The sequence below is a fragment of the Ptychodera flava genome, unplaced genomic scaffold (genome assembly GCF_041260155.1).
Source record: "Ptychodera flava strain L36383 unplaced genomic scaffold, AS_Pfla_20210202 Scaffold_31__1_contigs__length_3010019_pilon, whole genome shotgun sequence".
In the NCBI taxonomy this organism is placed as follows: domain Eukaryota; kingdom Metazoa; phylum Hemichordata; class Enteropneusta; family Ptychoderidae; genus Ptychodera; species Ptychodera flava.
Window position 1 is genome coordinate 2,281,980 of NW_027248353.1, and position 19,701 is coordinate 2,301,680.

Below are 19,701 nucleotides of genomic sequence, written 5' to 3' on the forward strand. Positions count from 1 at the left end.
GCTTGCGTTTCTGAACTATCTCGATTCTGGTTACTACGCGCGTTGCTATCCACAAACGTTCCATTCGTACACAAAGCCAGTGGGAGATTAGGAAACCGTTTGCTCGCTCAGATCGTAGTTGCGCGTGCGACAGTGGAGCCGCGCAGATGACATCGGCTTTTATTTCTAAATTCTAGTGAAATCCTGTGTATACTAAATGCATGCCCGTTGAGTATCAATTACAAGAAACTGACATCACGCTTTTGTCCTTCTTACACCTCAATTTCAGTCTGGATCTCGGTTGGTCACGTAATAGTACGGATGTTGCTTTGCGCGTTCTAGAATTCTGCAGGTAAACAAATGACGTCATTATGTATGTCAATTCGCGACGGGAAGCGGCCATCGCATTTATCAAAAACTGACACAAATGGCGATAAACATTTGATATAGTAAGCATTTTTATCTCCTTAACACTGTTTGATATTATGTAAACTACATATTTATCATTTCATAAGGTATATGATAAAACCTTTACGGCCCTAATACGGCTTTTGTTGCCCTTGGTCGCACGGCGTACGGGCCCTCGCACGCTCGGGCACTTCCGCCGTACGACCTCGGGCCGCAAAAGCCGTGTCAGGGCCGTAAAGATTAAAATGTCCAACACAATTCTATCGCAACCAACGAGACCGCGTGACCGCCTGTGCTCTAATTTCCAGTTCGAGTACTTCATGAACATTCGACCTGAATGTCCCTTCAAGCCTTTTAGTCTGGTGCTGAAACACAAAACCAATAAAATTCGGCCCCACAATGGTTCCCGGTGGTTTCTGTATCTTCAAAGCCTACTGAATCAGGATCTGCATGATGCCACCCTGGCATCCTTGGGCATTTTAATATATTCAAGATGGCCGCCAAAACATGTAAATGGTAATATCTCAGCTCTATGAAATGTTATCAAAGTGATTTTGGTGTCATTTGCCAGGTAAACAGGGCCAAGGATTTCATTTCTTTCACTTCCCAACATGTGCAACTCTTAATTTGCATAAAAATCCAAGATGGCTGCCAAAATCACCCCCAAAACAGGTAAAATGCCATATCTCAGCTCCATGAGAAGCTGTTGGAGTCATTGTGGTCTCTTTTGCCAGGTAAATGGGGTTGAGGAACTCATATCTTTCATTGGTTGCCTTATATGTACAACCCTTAATTTGCATAAAAAGCCAAGAAAGCTGCCAAACTGACATCCAAAAACAGGTAAAATATCGTATCTCAGCTCAATGAGAAGCTGTTGGAGTCATTTTGGCCTCCTTTGCCAGGTATATTGGGTCAAGCAATTCATATCTTGCATTGGCTGACATGTACAACCCGTAATTTGCATAAACATTTGCATAAAAATCCGAATACCTGTTTCAGTGTACAAGGAGTAATATCTCAATACACAATGCCACTGATTTTGGTGTCTTTCGACATGTTTTACTAGTCTTTTGTTATATTTGCAATACAATCAACCATGAAAATCTGAAATTGATGCTGACAACGCCATATAGTTGCTACGCCTGTTTCCACAACATATATCAAGGTATACCTTAGCTGAGATTGCATACTAGAGACTAATACAGTAAGGGTTCAAGGCTGAAGGATAATTTAAGTTTCTTTCGTTATTGTAAATGTGAAATACTTCATTGAAAGCCAAAATGACCACCTAATATCAACTATGGCTGCATCAAATAATAGAATGAAAGATGAAAGCTGGCTATGTCCCCTCTTGTGAAAAGAAGGGATAATATTTTATTAGTGTCATTTAAAGACGTAAAAATTAAATCAAATAAAATCGTTATCTCCCGTAAGTATATAATATTTATGTCATTATGCAAGTGACATTTGTACACAAATATTTACAACTAAAAACAACGCATAGTGCAAAATATCAATGCTTTAACGTCGTCCTATTCAAGAAAGTTAAATCTAGCCGAGGTTATACTTGAGATTCTAATAATCATGATTATAATAAATATTATATATATATATATATATATATATATATATATATATATATATATATATATATATTATATATACAAAATGTATACGATGTGCCCTCCCGGTTATCACCATAATGGCTTTATGGCAAATTCTGAACTTGGGCACAGAGAGTACGGTATATATATATATATATATATATATATATATATATATATATATATATATATATATATATATATATATATATATATATATATATATTATACGAATTGAGGTCCATATATTTTCAGATATAAACACCAACCTATATTTACCAGTTCCATAATTTGTCGCGTAAGGCTGTATTCACAAATACATCTTTAGGGGCGGAAGATTTCAGGGGGGACTTGGAAAAATTTACAACATCCCAGGGGGATCTGAAAAAAATGGCATTACAAAGGGGGAGGACTTGAAAACTTATTGAATATCAAAATCCTTTTCAAATACCTTCTGGCACTTTTGTTTCCCGAGTGTTCCATTGTAGGCGCGCCCTTCGGGCGCTAGTTTTAGGGTATATTAAACAATTTATTGATGATCAAAGCAGCTTCCTTGAGCCAAAAGATTTAGGTTGTCGTGATTTCTACTTACCCAACCCCTCTGTTGTGCAAAAATGTCCTCAATATGACTAAAATTTTCAACTTAACCTTTCAATAACAATTTGGGGAATAACTTATTTGATAATAATATTCACCCAATCACAATACATGGAGTCTAGGTCAGTTTCAAACATTCATGTCGCCGTATGTACATTTGTTTTTGTTTTGTTTTGTTTTTGTTTTTTTTTTGTTTTTTTAGGAACCTGACATTATACAAACTATTTAAAATAGTGCATAGTGTCATGAATAAAAACTAGAAGCTTCAGGTTTAACAACCTTTGAATAACTATTTGGAGATGATAATTAGTAATGTGTTATTCGTAGTTTTCTCATAGCCTACAATTTATAGCGGATCAACATTTTAGGCGAAATTCAATAATCAAATTTCTTGTATACATATACACATGTAACCAACTACTTCTAACCAAATCTATCAATTATGTCAATTATTCAGGGTCCATATATGCACAAATATCGCAAGTTTTAAATTGGGAAAAAATCATTCACAGTTTTGCCTAAGACTCCCGTGTATAGTTAATCAACATTTTCGGTGAAATTCCAAAATTAAATTTCTTGTACACATGTGCACTTGTAAACATCCCATTCTAATCAAGTACATTTATATCATTTATCAAACGTCTATACATGAACAGATATTGCTAGTTGGAATATATATTGGAATATACGCGTCCATAGTTTTCTCATAGACAACCGTGTATAGTGAATCAACATTATTGATGAATCCAAAAATCAAATGTTTTATACACACATTCACTTTTACCTTCCACTTGAAGCAAAGTATATTAACATATAAATGTAAGAGATATAGCTTTTTTATGGGAAAATGAAATAGTTTGCCTAATAAATTTCCCTGTATTATTGATATTTTTGGATGAAGCACAATTATATCGGCAACACTTTGGCTTACTTTGAACGGGGGGACTTCAAAATTATAGCAAGTGAGACGGATGGGACTTGAACAAACAGTGAGTTTGTTAGGGGGTTTAGAAAAAATCCGAGAACATTTTTTGGAATATCCCGCCCCCTCTCGTCCTTAGGTATTTATGAATGCAGCCTGATGACAATTTTTATAATAATCGCCAGCAAACGTCAATAAAGCTTTTGATATTTCAAAGGTAATGAACGCCAAGGACTTAAGAATATACAATTCTATTCTGTGAAGTGTAATCTACTGTTTTAAAGAAATATACCGAAAGAACAGATATATTGCACTTATGGAAAGACAATGTTACAACGATAGCTCCTTTAAGGGTTGCTGCATCAAATTCAGCGTATTTTGCTCAAAATCACGTTTTTGCAAATATTCAGTCAATATTAATTAATTTGTTAACCAAAGCTTAAAATATAAGTTGGGTTCTTCTTTTGGCTTGTCAAACAGCTGTAAGTTGTGTGATAAAGAAGTGCTTATTTGTGAAAATATATGCAAATCACCCGATTCCTGGCTTCTTTTTCTCCGACTTTAAAGCTTTTCAAAGAATTTAACTACACTCTGGCTGGGTCAAATTTAATGAAATTTTCACATTAGGTTCCTTAAATGCTATATAACAAAACAACTATTTTGTTTGACAATAAAATTCTTGCGTTTTGAATAACAGGCATTTGAATTTACTTATTATGTTTATAATCACTTTTATAGTAGTCTTTCAATCCGTGCCATTTTAGAATGAGGATAGATAATGCAAAATAAAATAGTACTGAAATATTGCATTTCAGAAAATGGTATCAAATGTTGACGCAAGTTCATTTTTATCATCAATACCAAAATTGAGGTTTTTTTGCCCCAAGTATACACCCCTTTCATCCTTCGAGTAAACTATTGCTACCATACTAAATTTAGATTCTCTGCTTTTTGAAAATATATGATATGAGGGGTTTCCTTGTCATCTTAGATGAGAAATATTCCTTTAAAAAACTGTGTTGGCAACATTCAGCGCCACCTTCAGTGAATATGGGAATTAACATGCATAAAATTATTTGTTTTAGTCAATAGAAGGATACCCCTTCAAGCAAAATGAGGTGTTTTCAACGGCATTCAATATTCTATCCCTAGCACCAGGCCATGCACCTCGTCCTTGCAATCGATACCAGTATGGAACCATGGGACCATACTCGTAAGCCATGGCCAGTTTTGGATCCGACAGGAGAAGACGCCAGAATGAAGGTTTCACACCAAGCACCTCGGCTATGTCATCAACAGTTGGTGGGCCTGGAATCTGTAGTAGAAAAACAATTGAGAATATAATATTACCTTTGCGATGTAACACTTTTCCGCAGTATGGCCAAACTTGAACTGAGTGTTGAGGTTGATTAACATTGGAACAGTTTTTTTGGACTGTATAATATTTTACAATACCTTTTTTTCTCATATACTGCTCATATCGGCTCACTTTGAACCCCACTGGAAAATAATGTCTTAGAGGGCAAGGCAGGCAGGGCCATTTTGAATTTGAATTATATCCTTAAGCAAGGTTATCGATTATTACTATCATACGCTTGCGTCTGTAACTTATGGAGTTTCGTCGTGCAGTAAACCTCGGTATATCAGACGATGCGGAGTCCAATTACTTTTAAGGTCAATCTAAGTCTATTTAATGTCTGACCTAAACACATCTTTATGTCAACACGGGGAAAGAGAGAAGATTTTACTTTTTTAAACATTATACATCTTAACATTCAGAACTTCACGTAGTGAATAACAGTCAGTCCAAAACCTGTGAATTTGAGTGAAATTACGCTTCTGCCCTACCAATTCGACCGCGTACACTTCGCTGCGCGGGTTGAAGTTTCGTTCATGATGTGCGCGTATCGGAGGCGCTGAACGCGTTCCAATTGTGCGGATGATCGCTCAGTGCAGTACGCGACGGGCATGCTTAAATGGTCTTGGTTAAGCTGGACCAAAAAGGTGTATAATAACAAGGTTATTCACAAAATAACGAGATTTATATTCGAGTACATAGTCAGCTTCGATATTGTCTTCCACGTTATGCGTCTTGGACAATAACTCCGCAGTACTCGGACATAATTCCCAGTATTTTGTGAATAACCTTATATTAGTACATATGTACCACATATTACCAATCTGTTGACAGCGAAATAAAGTTAGTATTTTCACAGACAAAGTCAATATATTTTTTGGATTTCCTAAAAACTGTGACACTTTTCTAAGTATTTTAGCTCTTGATTGAGCTATTTATCACTGCTTTTAGATATTTTACTCATTGCCTACTTTCAGCAAACATTTCACGTGTTTTGCCAACTGCAAAGCGTTTAGACAACCGGTTAAGTACCATTAAATAATGTTGACGTCGAAAACCATGCTTAAGAAATTATTTCACACTAAATTGTATATTTTAGTTATTATCCGGCACTACTTTCTATTGTTAAATATTGTCGCTGGCTCCTGACCAACAATAAATATAGAAATGGACTGTAATTCTGTGGAAAAAAATCATTATAACGATTGGCAGAACTGTATTTATTTTGAACAGTTGGAACCAGAATTTTATTAACGAAGTGAAACTAATATCTCGGCGCGGACGGAAAAAAACAAGTGACTACGATTGAAGCGGTACCCGCCGGCGAAATCTACAGTAAAGCCATCGACATCTGCGAGATTTTCTGCGGTCTCGACCGAAGACATCAAGGCTCTCGTCAGGTTGCACCCTCCCCCCCCCCTCGCCCCTCCAAAATAAAAAAATCCACACACACAAAACAAACAAAACAAAACAAATTAAAACAAAAAACAAAACAAAACAAAACACCGTTATGAAAACTCGTCGCGAAGTTGCTGCTTTCAACGACTGGCGTCGGACAATAACAACGGGAACTCGTAGTCTCGACGATAGACCTTTTCCCGGTTATCCCACAATGCATTGCAGTTACTTTATCAAACATCGTATATAAGCTCAAAACAGCGGAAACATGCTGATTTGTTTTGTACAACGGATTGTTAAAGAAGAATGACAGAAATTTGCAATACCAAATAATTGCCCGTTTATAATCTAACCATCAGCGACGAAAATATAGGCCAGGGTGTAATCGACCATAGAGCTTTATGATTAACGAACCCAGCGTGTACCCTACGGCTAAAAAGTTCTATGCGTAACGTACGCTTTGTATACCCTGGCGCGCACTGCATCATGGAACCGGTAAAAGAACTATATTCCACCTCTCAAGCTTGGCCCACTACTTGTCAGATATACGTCAGCGTACGGAAACATAGCGACGAGGAGTATGACCTAGATTCAGTATCCAGTTACCATAAATCAGTCGCCAGCGAAGATCAACCACGGCAAATGAGAAACAACCCGCGACCAAGTTGATCGACAAGCAACAGTGCAGTACCAGTGTCGGCCATGGCACACACAAATGTCTGTGGCCATGGCCAGCAACGCAAGCGATAGATCGGCCCCTGAAAACAAAGCGGCGATCAGTACTTCGCAATCCATGAAATGGTGTATCCAGCAAGCTCTGACGACTAATGCATGCGCACTGAAAGGCAGATACTCTTTCTATCTCTCTATCAACATACTTTTACTGGTCTATCACACACAATATTTTTCATTACCGTCGAGATAAACTTCTTGTTCTAAATAAATCATAGCATCATGGACAGTTGAGCGGAAGAATATGCTATAACCTGTGTGGTATCATCCAATGTATTGGACTGGGCCCGACAGTAACACAAAAAAGGCTTTTCTTTACGATCGGTCTGTGACATATAAATAGATATTTCATAACATTATGAAATAAAAGTCCTTGCTTGCTAAGCATATGTTGGCTCGTTATGAGCCCTGCTACATGCCTGGCTAAACTCCGCACGCCAGAACCCAAGAAAGACTTAGTGTGAGTGCCCTGTAACGACCGCAATGCATTGTGTGTACTTTGATGCAAACGGGTGTGCTGCCCCTTGGAATAGCGTCAAAGTTCAGAAAGAGAAAGAAATGTCCAAAGAGCTTCAGCAGAACTAACAGTTCTGCGGGAGAAGGGGTCGTTCAGGCCCTTTTGAAGTAATAAAACTTACATATAAAGACTTGTTTTTCTCAAGTTTTATCTTCTGATCGATGTCTTTCTTCATGGTAGATTTTTCTGGCAGTGCAATATTCCCAGCAAAGACTTGGCTTGCTAGCCGGGTCTGTACTTCAGCTAATGGCCAGTGAGGTCCATAGGGACTACACAGACTTATCAACGCCAACCTCTCAGGATGCTCTAGACGCACTGGGAAGACGTACTTGTACACCTCAGCTTTGCCTGTTTCGTCTATTAAAGAAAAAAATTGGAGACATTTATAATGGATACAAGTTTTCAGGTTATCTGCCTTCTGCAATCGAATAAAATTTGAAAGAAATACTTTTGACAAAAAAAAAAACAGAAAGAAAGAAATGGAAATTCAGGAAAGGTGATAGAGAACGAAAAGCCTTATAGATAGACAGTTCCTGACCATGTATGCAGCGTTAACAATGACTACTTGAATTTCTTCACTGTGAATGTTTAGTAGCAAGCACAATTGCTGTATTATCCGTTTCCTCTGTCTTTCTCTCTCTCTCTCCTGTGAATGTTTAGTAGCAAGCACAATTGCTGTATTATCCGTTTCCTCTGTCTCTCTCTCTCTCTCTCTCTCTCTCTCTCTCTCTCTCTCTCTAAACTTGCGCTTGGCAGTAACATTGCTTAGTGCCAAAACAAAACATTCTAAGCAATGAATATCAATTCAGGTAAAACATTAAAAGTATCTCATTTGGGCTTCATACATCTTACAACTTCAGAACACTTTTGAACACAGTGAAAAGTACAAGAAACTAAACTATAAACTCTTAGAACTTGGTACCAACCGTATATACTCTGTATTCCTTACCATAAAGCCACGAATCATTAACAATCGGAACATCAAACCCATAACCTGTCGCAAAGATGAAAGCATCTATGTTCTCCAGAGTTGTGCCGTCTTTTAAGATTACGTCATTTTTCTGAAACTCTTTGATGTCAACCATTGGTTTGATCTGACCCTGGGCAAGCCTGTCTTGCATATCATCACAGGCCATAACAGCTTTGAAAACTGAGTATATCTCCTTGCTCTGTGCATAGAAAATATATTGTGTACAAGGGCCGGGCTATATATATATTGTGGGCATTGGGAAGTCTTATGTTTACATGCAAACTCTTGACTATTGCGTTGGAAATGACTGTTTTCTTAAGAAATTCAAATAATGTGAGTCTAGTCTAATTGCATTCTCTACTCACTATGTTGGTTTTCTAACACTGCATAGACCATCACTTCATAGGAAATGATGTCTTCAATTGGAATAATTCAAACTTAAGAGTCTTTGATTTCATATTCAATAGAGCACTGGGCGTTTTAGCTCTCACAGATACACAGAAGAAAAGGGCAGCAGTCTATCTCTTTGGCAATATTGTTTAGTGTCACCTATGGCAAGTAATACCTTTGCAACTCTCGGATGTGTTATTATTTGAGTGACCTGCATGGTGCTAACATGGCGCTAAGTTGCCGTTTTTTAAAAAAATTACACACACGTGCAAAATGCAGCGACGATTATTAATTGTGGCACCTGACTGAAACCTTATATAGAAAACCCAAAATAACCGATTCATAGATTGGAATAACTGCACTTTTATTGGATCGGTTAAAGAATCTGTATTTATTGTTAGCATGTCAAAGTTATGTTCGTAATGACATGCAATATCGATGTATCGATTTTGGAGATGGATTTCCGTTATGATAAAATCAAAGAACTGAACAGATAATAAAGAGAAAGTATTGCGATATCAAACAATGACATTTTACTTTATCTTCGATTGCGTAATTTAAATATACTATTTTGAACTTTGGAATACTAAAAGAACAATATATGTCCTTTCTTTCTATTCATGTAGGTGTAATGCTTATCGTTGCCATAATTAACGGTCTAATTTAGAGCAGTTGAATATATATTTATGGCGACTACGTATTACCTGTAGACCAAATTTCTGATGATCTCTAATTCTTGTTTTACACACTTTCTCAATTTCTTCTTTCAGCTTCGGCGGTGATTTATACAGTGACCGACGAAATAGAGCAATATCATAGGGGAGACCATCCTGGCACATACGGGATATAATCCATACGCCATGACGCATGCTAATATATACCTGTGGATCAAAATGAAAACAGGCAATGGGTTAAGCCGAGGCTTTGGAACTTCTCCACGAACGCAATATATTTACGCACATTAGAATTGACGTGATTGACAATTAGTACAAACCTCTTGACATAATGTCTACATTTTTGCTGATCGTGTAAGCTATTCATCATAAAAATTAGCCCTTGTATCCTTTCCCTGCTGGCAACAAATCACCGTGCTAGATTCTACAATAAAAAAGACCGAATTAAATAGGAAAGACGCGTCAACAAGTTCCTATGATTTTGAGGACCACGTCACACTAAACAGTCAAGTTTTTGATCATTCTGAAATGTACATATCGGCTCTTCCGTTACAATCACACAAATACAATCTTAAGACAGTGCTACCCAAATCTGCCCTTTATCGCAGTGTGGGTGCCATAAACCTCCAGGGTCTCTTTACTTGTTGGATCCTCCTTCCGTTCATTGCCTGTACCTTTTCCAGCCGTACAACTTGAGAAGTAGACCCCTGGTGTTTTAAAATGCACGACAGCGAGCACAACAGGAAGATTTTGCTGCCGGTTTCTTATATGTGGGGTTGCTTTGCAGTAGTATTTTCGAAAGCCATGAGAGCGTAGCTAACAGAGACGGAGAAACACGGCGTCATATCAGATTATCTCCTTTAAAGGTTGCCTCGATGTTGCGAGCAGAGGTTGTACGGTATTACTGTAAAGTGATATTTCTATGTGATTAACATTTATTGACGAACCGGGTTGAGTTAAATATCAGAGCAGCCTAAAGGCTTTAAGGTAGAATGCAGAGACATATATATTTGGTATATTTCTTGTGGTTATTCACTCTGATTGTTATTGACTAAATTGAACAGAACGTTTATTTGTTCCCATAAAGTTAATACAGGGGTGTTGCCATTTTGAATTTGAAGCATTAGGAAATATATATAATTCAATTTTGTAATACCAAACTTTGCATGCTGCCCCTAATGTTTATCTTAAACTTGAACGTCTCATTGTTTTTCTCTCACATGAAGTTTGAGCACATGTCCACGTTTCTCGGTTTTGGAGCTTTTATTACTTTTATAAGGTACTTGTTCTTGCCAGGATGTATACCTGGCCGTAGGTGCCTTCCTAATCTTTTTTACCCAGAAAATAGTCCGTCCTCTTCCCTTCTGTGACTATATTTATCTGTTTTAAAGCGTGCGCAAATTACTGTCAGCATCTCTTATGAAAGTACGATACACATACAGTAAGTCACATTTTCGTTCATAGTCGCGTCCTCGGCTAAAAGTATCGCATTAAAATGAAAACAAAGTACGACATAAGGGATTTTGCTTCCATGTGTGTTTTTTCCTCAAGTTCCCATCTTCTGCCTTTGGAGCTTATTTTATGACGCACTATGCCTTTCATCGCACTAACAGAGGCAATAACACACATTGTCATATTCACTCACAAACATTTCTTGTCACCGACGCAACAAAGCCAAGCCATCTCTGCAAACCAAGAAAACAAAGGTGCAATGATCATCTCAAGTATTACCTCGGCCCCACTCCTAGCCAGTTCACAGGAGATTTCACCGGCAGACGTGGATCCACCTTAAAAAAACGAAATGAAGAAGAAAATGTCATAGTTTTACAGTCATACTCACACTGATTGTGATCGAGACTGTATATTTGTCATTATTATTCGTAGAAAACAAAATTGGTGGTTTGGCAAATAAACAAAATAGATATTTATATAGTTTGGCCACCGTTTTTGGGCGAGTGATCTATTTTGATATGAACAATCACATTTCGATACTCAGTATGTGATCTAATGGCACCATCGTTTACGCTTCCCATGAATCAAAGTCCGTTGATAGTAGTCAATGGACATCATTACTTCCATCGTATGCAAAATAGGCTTGTGACGTCATTCTCCTCTTTTATTCCAGAATTCTCTGCATGTTGACATTGTGAGCCACAGAAGTGTTGCAACAGTTGTGTAAATTAGAGGATAGCAGAGGATACGGTCCTCGCACGAATTATGGATGAAACTCATTGAAAAGCACATCCTGTGTCATTTATGGCCGGGTCTTTATATGCATTATTTTGAAACGAAAAAAAGGATCATAACAATTTAGGTATCTAATAATCGCTAAAAGCTATGCACAATTGAAGATTTCACGCAATGAATTGCTGCCACCATGTCAATAGATTTCCTTTTCTTTCCTGTATACACATAAGTATATTACGCACATAATTAAGGTTCCCAACGATTCGGCCCATTTTCAGCTTACTGGCAATTTCGTGAACAGTTCATGGTCCCAAAGAGTACGATTTCTATGAATGGTGTAATTTTTTCTAGGAATGAATGCTAGTAAAATCGAAAATATGTGTATTGATTTTAGATGGCAACCTTTCCTCGGCGCTAAAAGCCACCGGTACCGGAATTATAATGACCAGAATTGCTAATGAAAGATAGTAATTCTTGGAAGCGAAAGTTATCGAAGATAAGATCTTCTCTGTTGTACCATGAGTATCTTTCACGCAAAGGAAATTGTATTTGTTATTCTCAGTTTCAAGAAACATCCATTATACGGGGGATTTTTCTTGCTTACATGTGATCGCCATTTTAGAGTATAATTTTTAGAAGCAACAGATTTGAATCCTTTTCATCAACACCACTTTTGATTGTTTTAGGCTGAGTTCTACTATTCGCTGTGCTGATTTTAATATGTAACTATATTTTTAAAATATAATAATTTGTTATTGACGTATGGATATATGACAATGCTGACTGCCGACATTGGGCTACTATAGATTGATTTATTGATTGATTGATTTATTGATCGATTGATTGGTTTGTCGATTGATTAATTTGTTAGTTGGTGGGATAGTTGGTTTGTTGATGGGGTTAGGGAGGCAAGGATGGGTGAATCAATTGATTGATTGATTTATTGATGGATTAGTTGAATGATTGATTGTTTCGTTGATTGGTTAGTTGATTGACTGATCTATCGATTAAAATAAGAAAATTGACCCACCAACGACTATAACCTTCTTTCCCTTGAATATACTGGCCTCGCGATACTCGTTGGCGTGGATTTTGGTACCAGAGAAGTTTTCCAGACCAGGATACGAAGGAATAATTGCCTTGTTGTAAGCGCTGGTGCAAATCATGACGTAATCAAACTCTTCATTGGAAAGCTTGTCATCCTTGTCCTTGATCTGTATCTTCCAATACTTGCCATCGTTGTTGCGCTGTACGTCGATAACGTTTGTGTTGAACCGAATTTGCTTCTCAAGATCGAAATGTTCTGCATAGTTCTGGATATGACGAAGTACCAATCCGTGACTCATAAATGGCGGATATTCTTTAGGAAAGGGGAAGTCTGAAAATGACAAGATCTCCTTGCTGTTGTTGGATACAACAGATTCATACATGGCACTTCCCTGCCCAGGACGTAACGTAGGATCATAATTCCATAGACCGCCTTATAGAAAGAAAAATAAGAAAGTTTCTTAGATGTTGCGTTGTTCATTAATATGAAAACTAACACGTTACAGAATTCGAGATTTTCTCAATAAATTCTAATTTTCTGAAAGAATAAATATACTGACAACCTGTGATAAAATATTCACACTTGACAATGCTTCTCGCTGTGAACATTCATGCTCTGTACAACAATGGGCCTGGGCGCTGTTCCGTTATCGTATCAGCATTTGTTTAATTTTTGATGCGTCAGACATTCAACTTCGTCTCATGTCTGACACAGCACAAATTACGCACCTTGTGACATGACTCTTGAAAAGGAAATATTGGGTATGACAGCATATTGGTATAATATACTGTAATATCTAATATTGACTTATCGAGTGTCATTTGTGCTGCGTCAGACACTCAACTTTGTCTCCTTTCTTACGCAGCACAAATAACTCTCATACTGATATGACATACGAAAGGTTAATATTAGGTATTATATTATAGCTTTGTCAATACCAGTGAATTTTGTGACGTCATATCCATACATTATTACTGATAATGTATTCCATTATTCAGCATTGCGGCCCCACTAACAGCGAGCAAGTTTTGTTTTGGAAAACGAAAAAAGGACTGCGCATTTAAAAGGAGGGAAAATATCGGATAAACCATGTAATACACAAAACTATAAATCTTGATAATGATGCACAAAATTGATAATAATGTCTTACTGAACGATTTATCACATTTGTTGAGTCCTCACGCACGCATTTGTCGTCTGGCAGGCTGGCGCTCAGCATGCAGTCCCCGTCCGATACGCTGGTTGTACTACTACGTTTGTTGACAACATGGTTCGCTTCGTTGCCGTATAGGTGAAACAGAACTCAGTGCGTTTGCAAACTCCTAGACGATACTGGGTTTGACACATTGCATATTATGTATGTCAGTGGCCATGTAAACGATGCAAGCGTGAAAGGCTACTCGAACCAGTCGTGAACGGGCCAACAACGGCAGCTTGCTGTCATCAACCTTGACCGGAAGTGTCTATGGATATACTTCGGAGCCATTCAAAGTCTCGGTCAAAGGTCAGCTACTACCAACAATCATGACGACCGTGGACTATCCATTGATCTAACATCTCGGCCACCTAATTCAGACGCACTGACTGTAATCGGAGACAATTTTCATTCATCGTTTTTTTCTCCATGTCTCTGTGATTTTACCTTGCCTTGTTCTCGATATCGCGACGGTACCTGTCAACTGTAGCTTTCAAGCACCCGTTTACGTCAAGTTCTGTCGTTCGCCGAAATAAAATAGCTCTTCTCAAGAAGCCATCGAAAATTAAATTTATAGACACAATTATTATTGAAATATAAACATTTGAATAACAATGTTGAACTCTGTTGATATCGTTTCCAATGAATGCTGTACTACTAGCGACATAATAATGATCGTATTGATCAGCTGATACCATGGCATGCAGCTGGCTGATCATGCTGATGTCGATGCATGAACATTCCCTTTTCTTCATCTCTGGCATTTCACCGTGTCGACTTTTTGAATGGCATGATATTTAAAGGTGATGTTTCAAGTTTGATATAGATGGTAGGGATGCAGTTACTTTTCATTTCCTTCGAAAATACATCGTTTTTCAATTCAAAATGAACCGTGAAAGTGTTGGTCATTTTTTGTGCTGAACGTGCGTGTTCAGTGCTGTGCACTGTGGAGTGCATGTAATATGTACAGAGTCAGGACCGATCATGCTGGACGACGCTCACTGGCTTCAAACTCAGTTTAAATTTCCTTTTTTATTCGTTTTCTACAACTGCATATTCACTGGCATTGCCAAAACTATAAAATAATAGCAATAATGCACCCCCTCCCGGCCCGTAATGGACGAAAGCAAACTTTGCACGACACAATGTACGAGGCGAAGCCGAGTACATTATGGAGTGTAAAGTTTGCTTTCGTCCATTATGGGCCGAGAGGGGGTGCATTATTGCTTAATTGTATTATATCATATATTTATGGCACACATACTGCGATCAGATTGGTCGAGACATGATAATAACCGTGCTATATTCTTGACCTTTTCGCGCCAGAATTTAAAGTTAATATTTTGATATAATATTGATAAACCACATGAGCAACTGGCTACAATATCGTGACTGGTTAAAATCTCTCGGAATACCGTAGGTGGTAATGGTTTGTTGTTTAAATACCTATAAAATACGTTTTCAAAAAAGTATGTAATCGGCTAAGTTTTTCTTACGATTTTATAATAGATGATGAAGGATTACATTCGACACAATTTCCAAGAAATTTCACAAAGAATATGTCCTGATTATGAAACCTGGATATAACTCAGAAAATATTCCTTCTTTTAAAGGGAAAGGGCAACCTATCAAATTTTCTGTCATTTCTTGCGAGTTGATATATGCTTTCATCATACATACTATGCCCGTATTGCCATTCTCCTAGTGTTTAGACGGTACTGATGTGAACCCGTATTTTAACTAGTGAAAATACGAATTATATTTTCACTGTAAGGCCAAAGTAATTAAATTCTTTGTTTTGCGTCCCCACCCGCCTAGGTTTTGAAGGTTTTCATGAAAAACACACTGTGTATTGTTATGTAGGTCATTTCCCCCCACACTCATCATGACCTGAGTTCAATTAGTCTAGAACACTCTCAAGGTCACTGCCCTTAATGACCTCACAACCTTGAATTCAATTAGTCATGTTTGGAATGTTCTGGAAAGTTGATTAGTTGTGTAAGAGAGATAATTTTAGAACAGTAATTAGCATGTCAATAAAAGTTCTAGATTGTTCTTATATGCTTATGTAAACACATGAGTATAAATACTGGGACAGCAGGCTTGCAGTCAGACTTTTGGGATCGTGTCTCTTGTGTGTTACTAAACTCCAGCAGTAGTCATTCTCAAGACTTTTCAAGACCTTCACTGTCAACGCTGGATTTATACTGTGGACTTTGTGCAGCTTCAAGCCTGCAAGCCAAAGGACTGTTCATTCATCCGACTGACTGTTACAACTCTGAGACTGGAGCTTTGCCGTCCCAGCTGAGATAAGTAGTCTGTACACTTTTAAAGCTTGTACTCTGTCCCTGACTTAGCAATTAGTTTTGTTTTCGTAATAAATTTTGTTTAAACGTTAACTGCTGAGTTCACCCTTTTGTTCGTTTTCTCTGCACGTAACAGTATTTGATAGGAAATTTTAGGAAATAACCGCTTTGCTTTTCTGCCGCTTTGACGCGTACCTTTTCCCATTTAGAGTGGACGCAAAACAAAGAATTTAATTAATTTGGCCTAACCAAACTGCTTACAGCGACGCGTACGCGTGATCTTCGCTGGTATGCATGACCTTCGTTGGTATATGTGCATGTAAAACAGCTGAGCGAATAAGACAAATGACAATCCGAAACGTCACGATGATTATGGTCAAAATTTTGTTGTTTGCCGTTACTTCATGGGCATTGCACTTAGGCACAAGTACGGTTGTACCAAAACCATACAAACAAACGTATTGAAAATTTGTATCATTTGCCGACACCTGTAATCGTTCATGGCCGGTCCCATACTGCGCAGCGTTTTTATGTCGTCTACGTTGCACAGCTGCAGATTAAGATACCGTTTGACAGTGCATCATGATAGAACCGCTTTACGACAAGTTTCCTGTTGATGAGATTAAGTATCTGACTGGTGAATTACATCATTTATAGCCCTAAATGAGACACAAAAATCCAACCTCACTGAAAATACTGACGACAGACAAGGTTGAAGGTGTATTATAATATTTCCGATTTGTACCTGTCAGTGAAATTCACAGGTCATGATCGTGTCTGGTTGGCACCGGTTCGGTGCGGGTTCGGATACAATGTAAGATCTAGTGAAAACCAAACTTTCGTTTAGGTTGTTAAAGGAAGTTTAGTTCTATTCAGGCAAGCCAGGGACGAAAATATACGAGCAGACGACGGAAATACCTTTGAAATGTTTTATTCGTACAGCAACAAAATCACGAACGAGTTACGACACTACAGCTTACAGTGTACTCACTTTTAGTTTTCCCTAATCCGCTTACTTAAGATGGTGAATTTCACATATTTGACGTCTGGGGACATGTATAATTCTTGGAGATAGGTGACTGGTTCGGTTATAATATCCACTGTGCATTCATAGATGTCGCAGAGCTGCTTGCTCTATCTCTGTGCTCTCAGCTGTTCATACTAGATCGAGATTGAAATCGAACGCTGGCGTGGCGCAGGTATTTTGACCCGATTTTGGTGGGCTCATAACTTTCACGCAGAGATGAGGTTATGTAATCAAAACACGAAAACACACCCATTTACTCATTCCAGCCTATGTTTTACATCCACCGTCATTTTAAACTAAGAATAAATTTTCTTCAAATTGTGAAGACCTGTGTCGACATCGTAATATTTACATTGTTCGCTTTAAAAGTGCCCCATATACCCTCATTTGAAGTAGAATGGCCCAATAGCTGAATAAGTGATACGGTTGTCATCCCCTCCTCAGCAAGTTACTTTTTTATGTAAGTATAGCCAGGAGGATGTAAAGGTCGATTTTAGTTGATTTCGTCGCTAATTTCGGAACGTCCGTAGGAAAACAGTCATAACCAAAGCATGCATGTATGATAAAGGGGTTATTACACGAAGTTTGGGCGATACCGCGTCGTACTCTCGTGATGTGTCCGTATTTTGACGAGTTGCTGCGCAAACTTCGTGTAATAAACCCTAATTATTTCGTCGAAATTTTAAATAGCAATTGCACCATTTGTTGTATTGGTGATTTTTCTACCATTTATTTGAGTTTCTGATCAAATAATTTAAAATGCTTTTATTAAAACATATAACAAACAATCAAATTTTATTGCCTTGTTCATTCAGTATTTCAGGGTGATAGTTATTTGACCTTTGAAAACGTTCTTTTTTGAATGAATGTGGGTCAATAAGCCGAAATTACGCAGGTCTATACGACGCCGTACTGCGTTCATGTGCCCAACAGGGATTGTACTGTAACTTGCACTTAGTTGGGTGTTGACCATTAGGTGATTACAATTTGCCCAACGCCGAGACGGCAAATTGTGTCCTGCTGCGAGGGTACATAAACCCATGTATTCAGACAATAATGATTTAGTTACATGCAGGGCATTCTCAAACATTTTTACCATAATCGACCAGCATCAAATAGATTTGAACGGAAGTCAAAATAGCAGTCCGCGCATGGATATTTTAGATCTACCGTTAAGCATTTGCCATGGCGTCCAAAACGCCGGACTTCACCGAACCGGCCGGTACACCGTTCACACGGCCCGCTAACTCGCCGGATGTTCCTATTCAAATCAATGCACAGATTTGCACTCATATAGAGACATGTAATAAAGAGGAGGAAAGAGGAACAAAAACATCACTCCATATTATTTGCCTTTAAAGTAATAAGGGGAGTCATTCTCATCATTAAGTGCGACGGGGTGCATGCAGTAGCTCTGCACTGGGAAAACCGCTCCATTTGTATCATAACATTTTTTTAAAAACCGAGTTTTTTTAACACTTTTTATATTATGAAGAGGTCAAATTCCACGGAATTCCACGAGATTTCAAAAATTTGTCCTATCTCAGTGACATCTTGTATGGCAGTAAAGTGAGTCGAGATAAGGTCAGTCCAACGAGACCCTTGCTTCTTGTGTAGTGAACTATCGTTATTGTACTATGTTGTTTGTCATCTGTAACCCAGTGTACCGTGTCTCTGTCTTTGATATGTTGATCCGATGTATACACGACTGTTTGAGATGCGTACGTGGCTACCATACAAAACGGCGTACGCGATTACAGAGAAGGGGAACAGGCAGACAGACAGGCAAACAGACAGACAGACAGACAGACAGACAGACAGACAGACAGACAGACAGACAGACAGACAGACAGGCGGGCAGGCAGAAAGACACACAGTAGAGAAGAAAAGAAAGGAAGGTCCGCAATTTTAAACAAAACATAAGAAATATACCTTGCTGCTAACGGAATTATTCCATTCTACTTGTCCCTGATTGTCTACCATGTCTGTCACAGCATTCAATATTGGATCAAGTGGAGCGTGTGCACTAGGTGTGTGCGACCTTTGATTAAAAAACCCTGAAGTCTTTTGTCCATACTGAACACACTTCTGTTGATGCTAACTCACCTAGTTTGTCGTGTCTCTCGAAACAAACTGGCTCAAGTCCATCTTCTTCAAGACAGCTTTTGATTGACATCAAACCCGCTACTCCAGCCCCAACGATTGCCACGCGGTTTTTCGAAGCCATGCCAAATGTTCTTCTGAATTTTGCATATATCCCAGCTCTGCCACTGTACAGGCTTCAGGGGTGCGCACTCAAACTTAACCTTTGCATGCTTTACTATCCTAATCAATGCAATGACGTCACAATGGATCGCCCTTCCCGTCATGCTTATGAATATTACAGTACT

At 38.2% G+C, this 19,701-nt stretch overlaps 1 protein-coding gene across 1 annotated transcript; it reads right to left on the minus strand.

Annotated features, from left to right (window-relative positions):
- Positions 1-4,591: 4,591 nt before the first annotated feature.
- LOC139127357 (dimethylaniline monooxygenase [N-oxide-forming] 2-like) lies at positions 4,592-19,538 on the minus strand. The gene is made up of 7 exons (XM_070693273.1): positions 19,418-19,538; positions 12,766-13,215; positions 11,280-11,335; positions 9,579-9,755; positions 8,464-8,683; positions 7,636-7,871; positions 4,592-4,825 (listed from the first exon to the last, which is right to left on the minus strand). The coding sequence occupies exons 1-7, from the start codon at positions 19,536-19,538 to the stop codon at positions 4,592-4,594; spliced, it is 1,494 nt and encodes a 497-aa protein (XP_070549374.1).
- Between the last annotated feature and the right edge of the window lie 163 nt (positions 19,539-19,701).

Excerpts from the sequence above, each read along its gene's own strand:
- LOC139127357 (XM_070693273.1), bottom strand. The coding sequence starts at position 19,538 with ATGGCTTCGAAAAACCGCGTGGCAATCGTTGGGGCTGGAGTAGCGGGT. Across the intron at positions 11,336-12,765 it reads AAAGAAGGTTATAGTCGTTG|GTGGATCCACGTCTGCCGGT; the intron begins GTGGGTCAATTT and ends CGTTTTTTTAAG. Across the intron at positions 4,826-7,635 it reads AGAAAAACAAGTCTTTATAT|ATTCCAGGCCCACCAACTGT; the intron begins GTAAGTTTTATT and ends TTTCTACTACAG.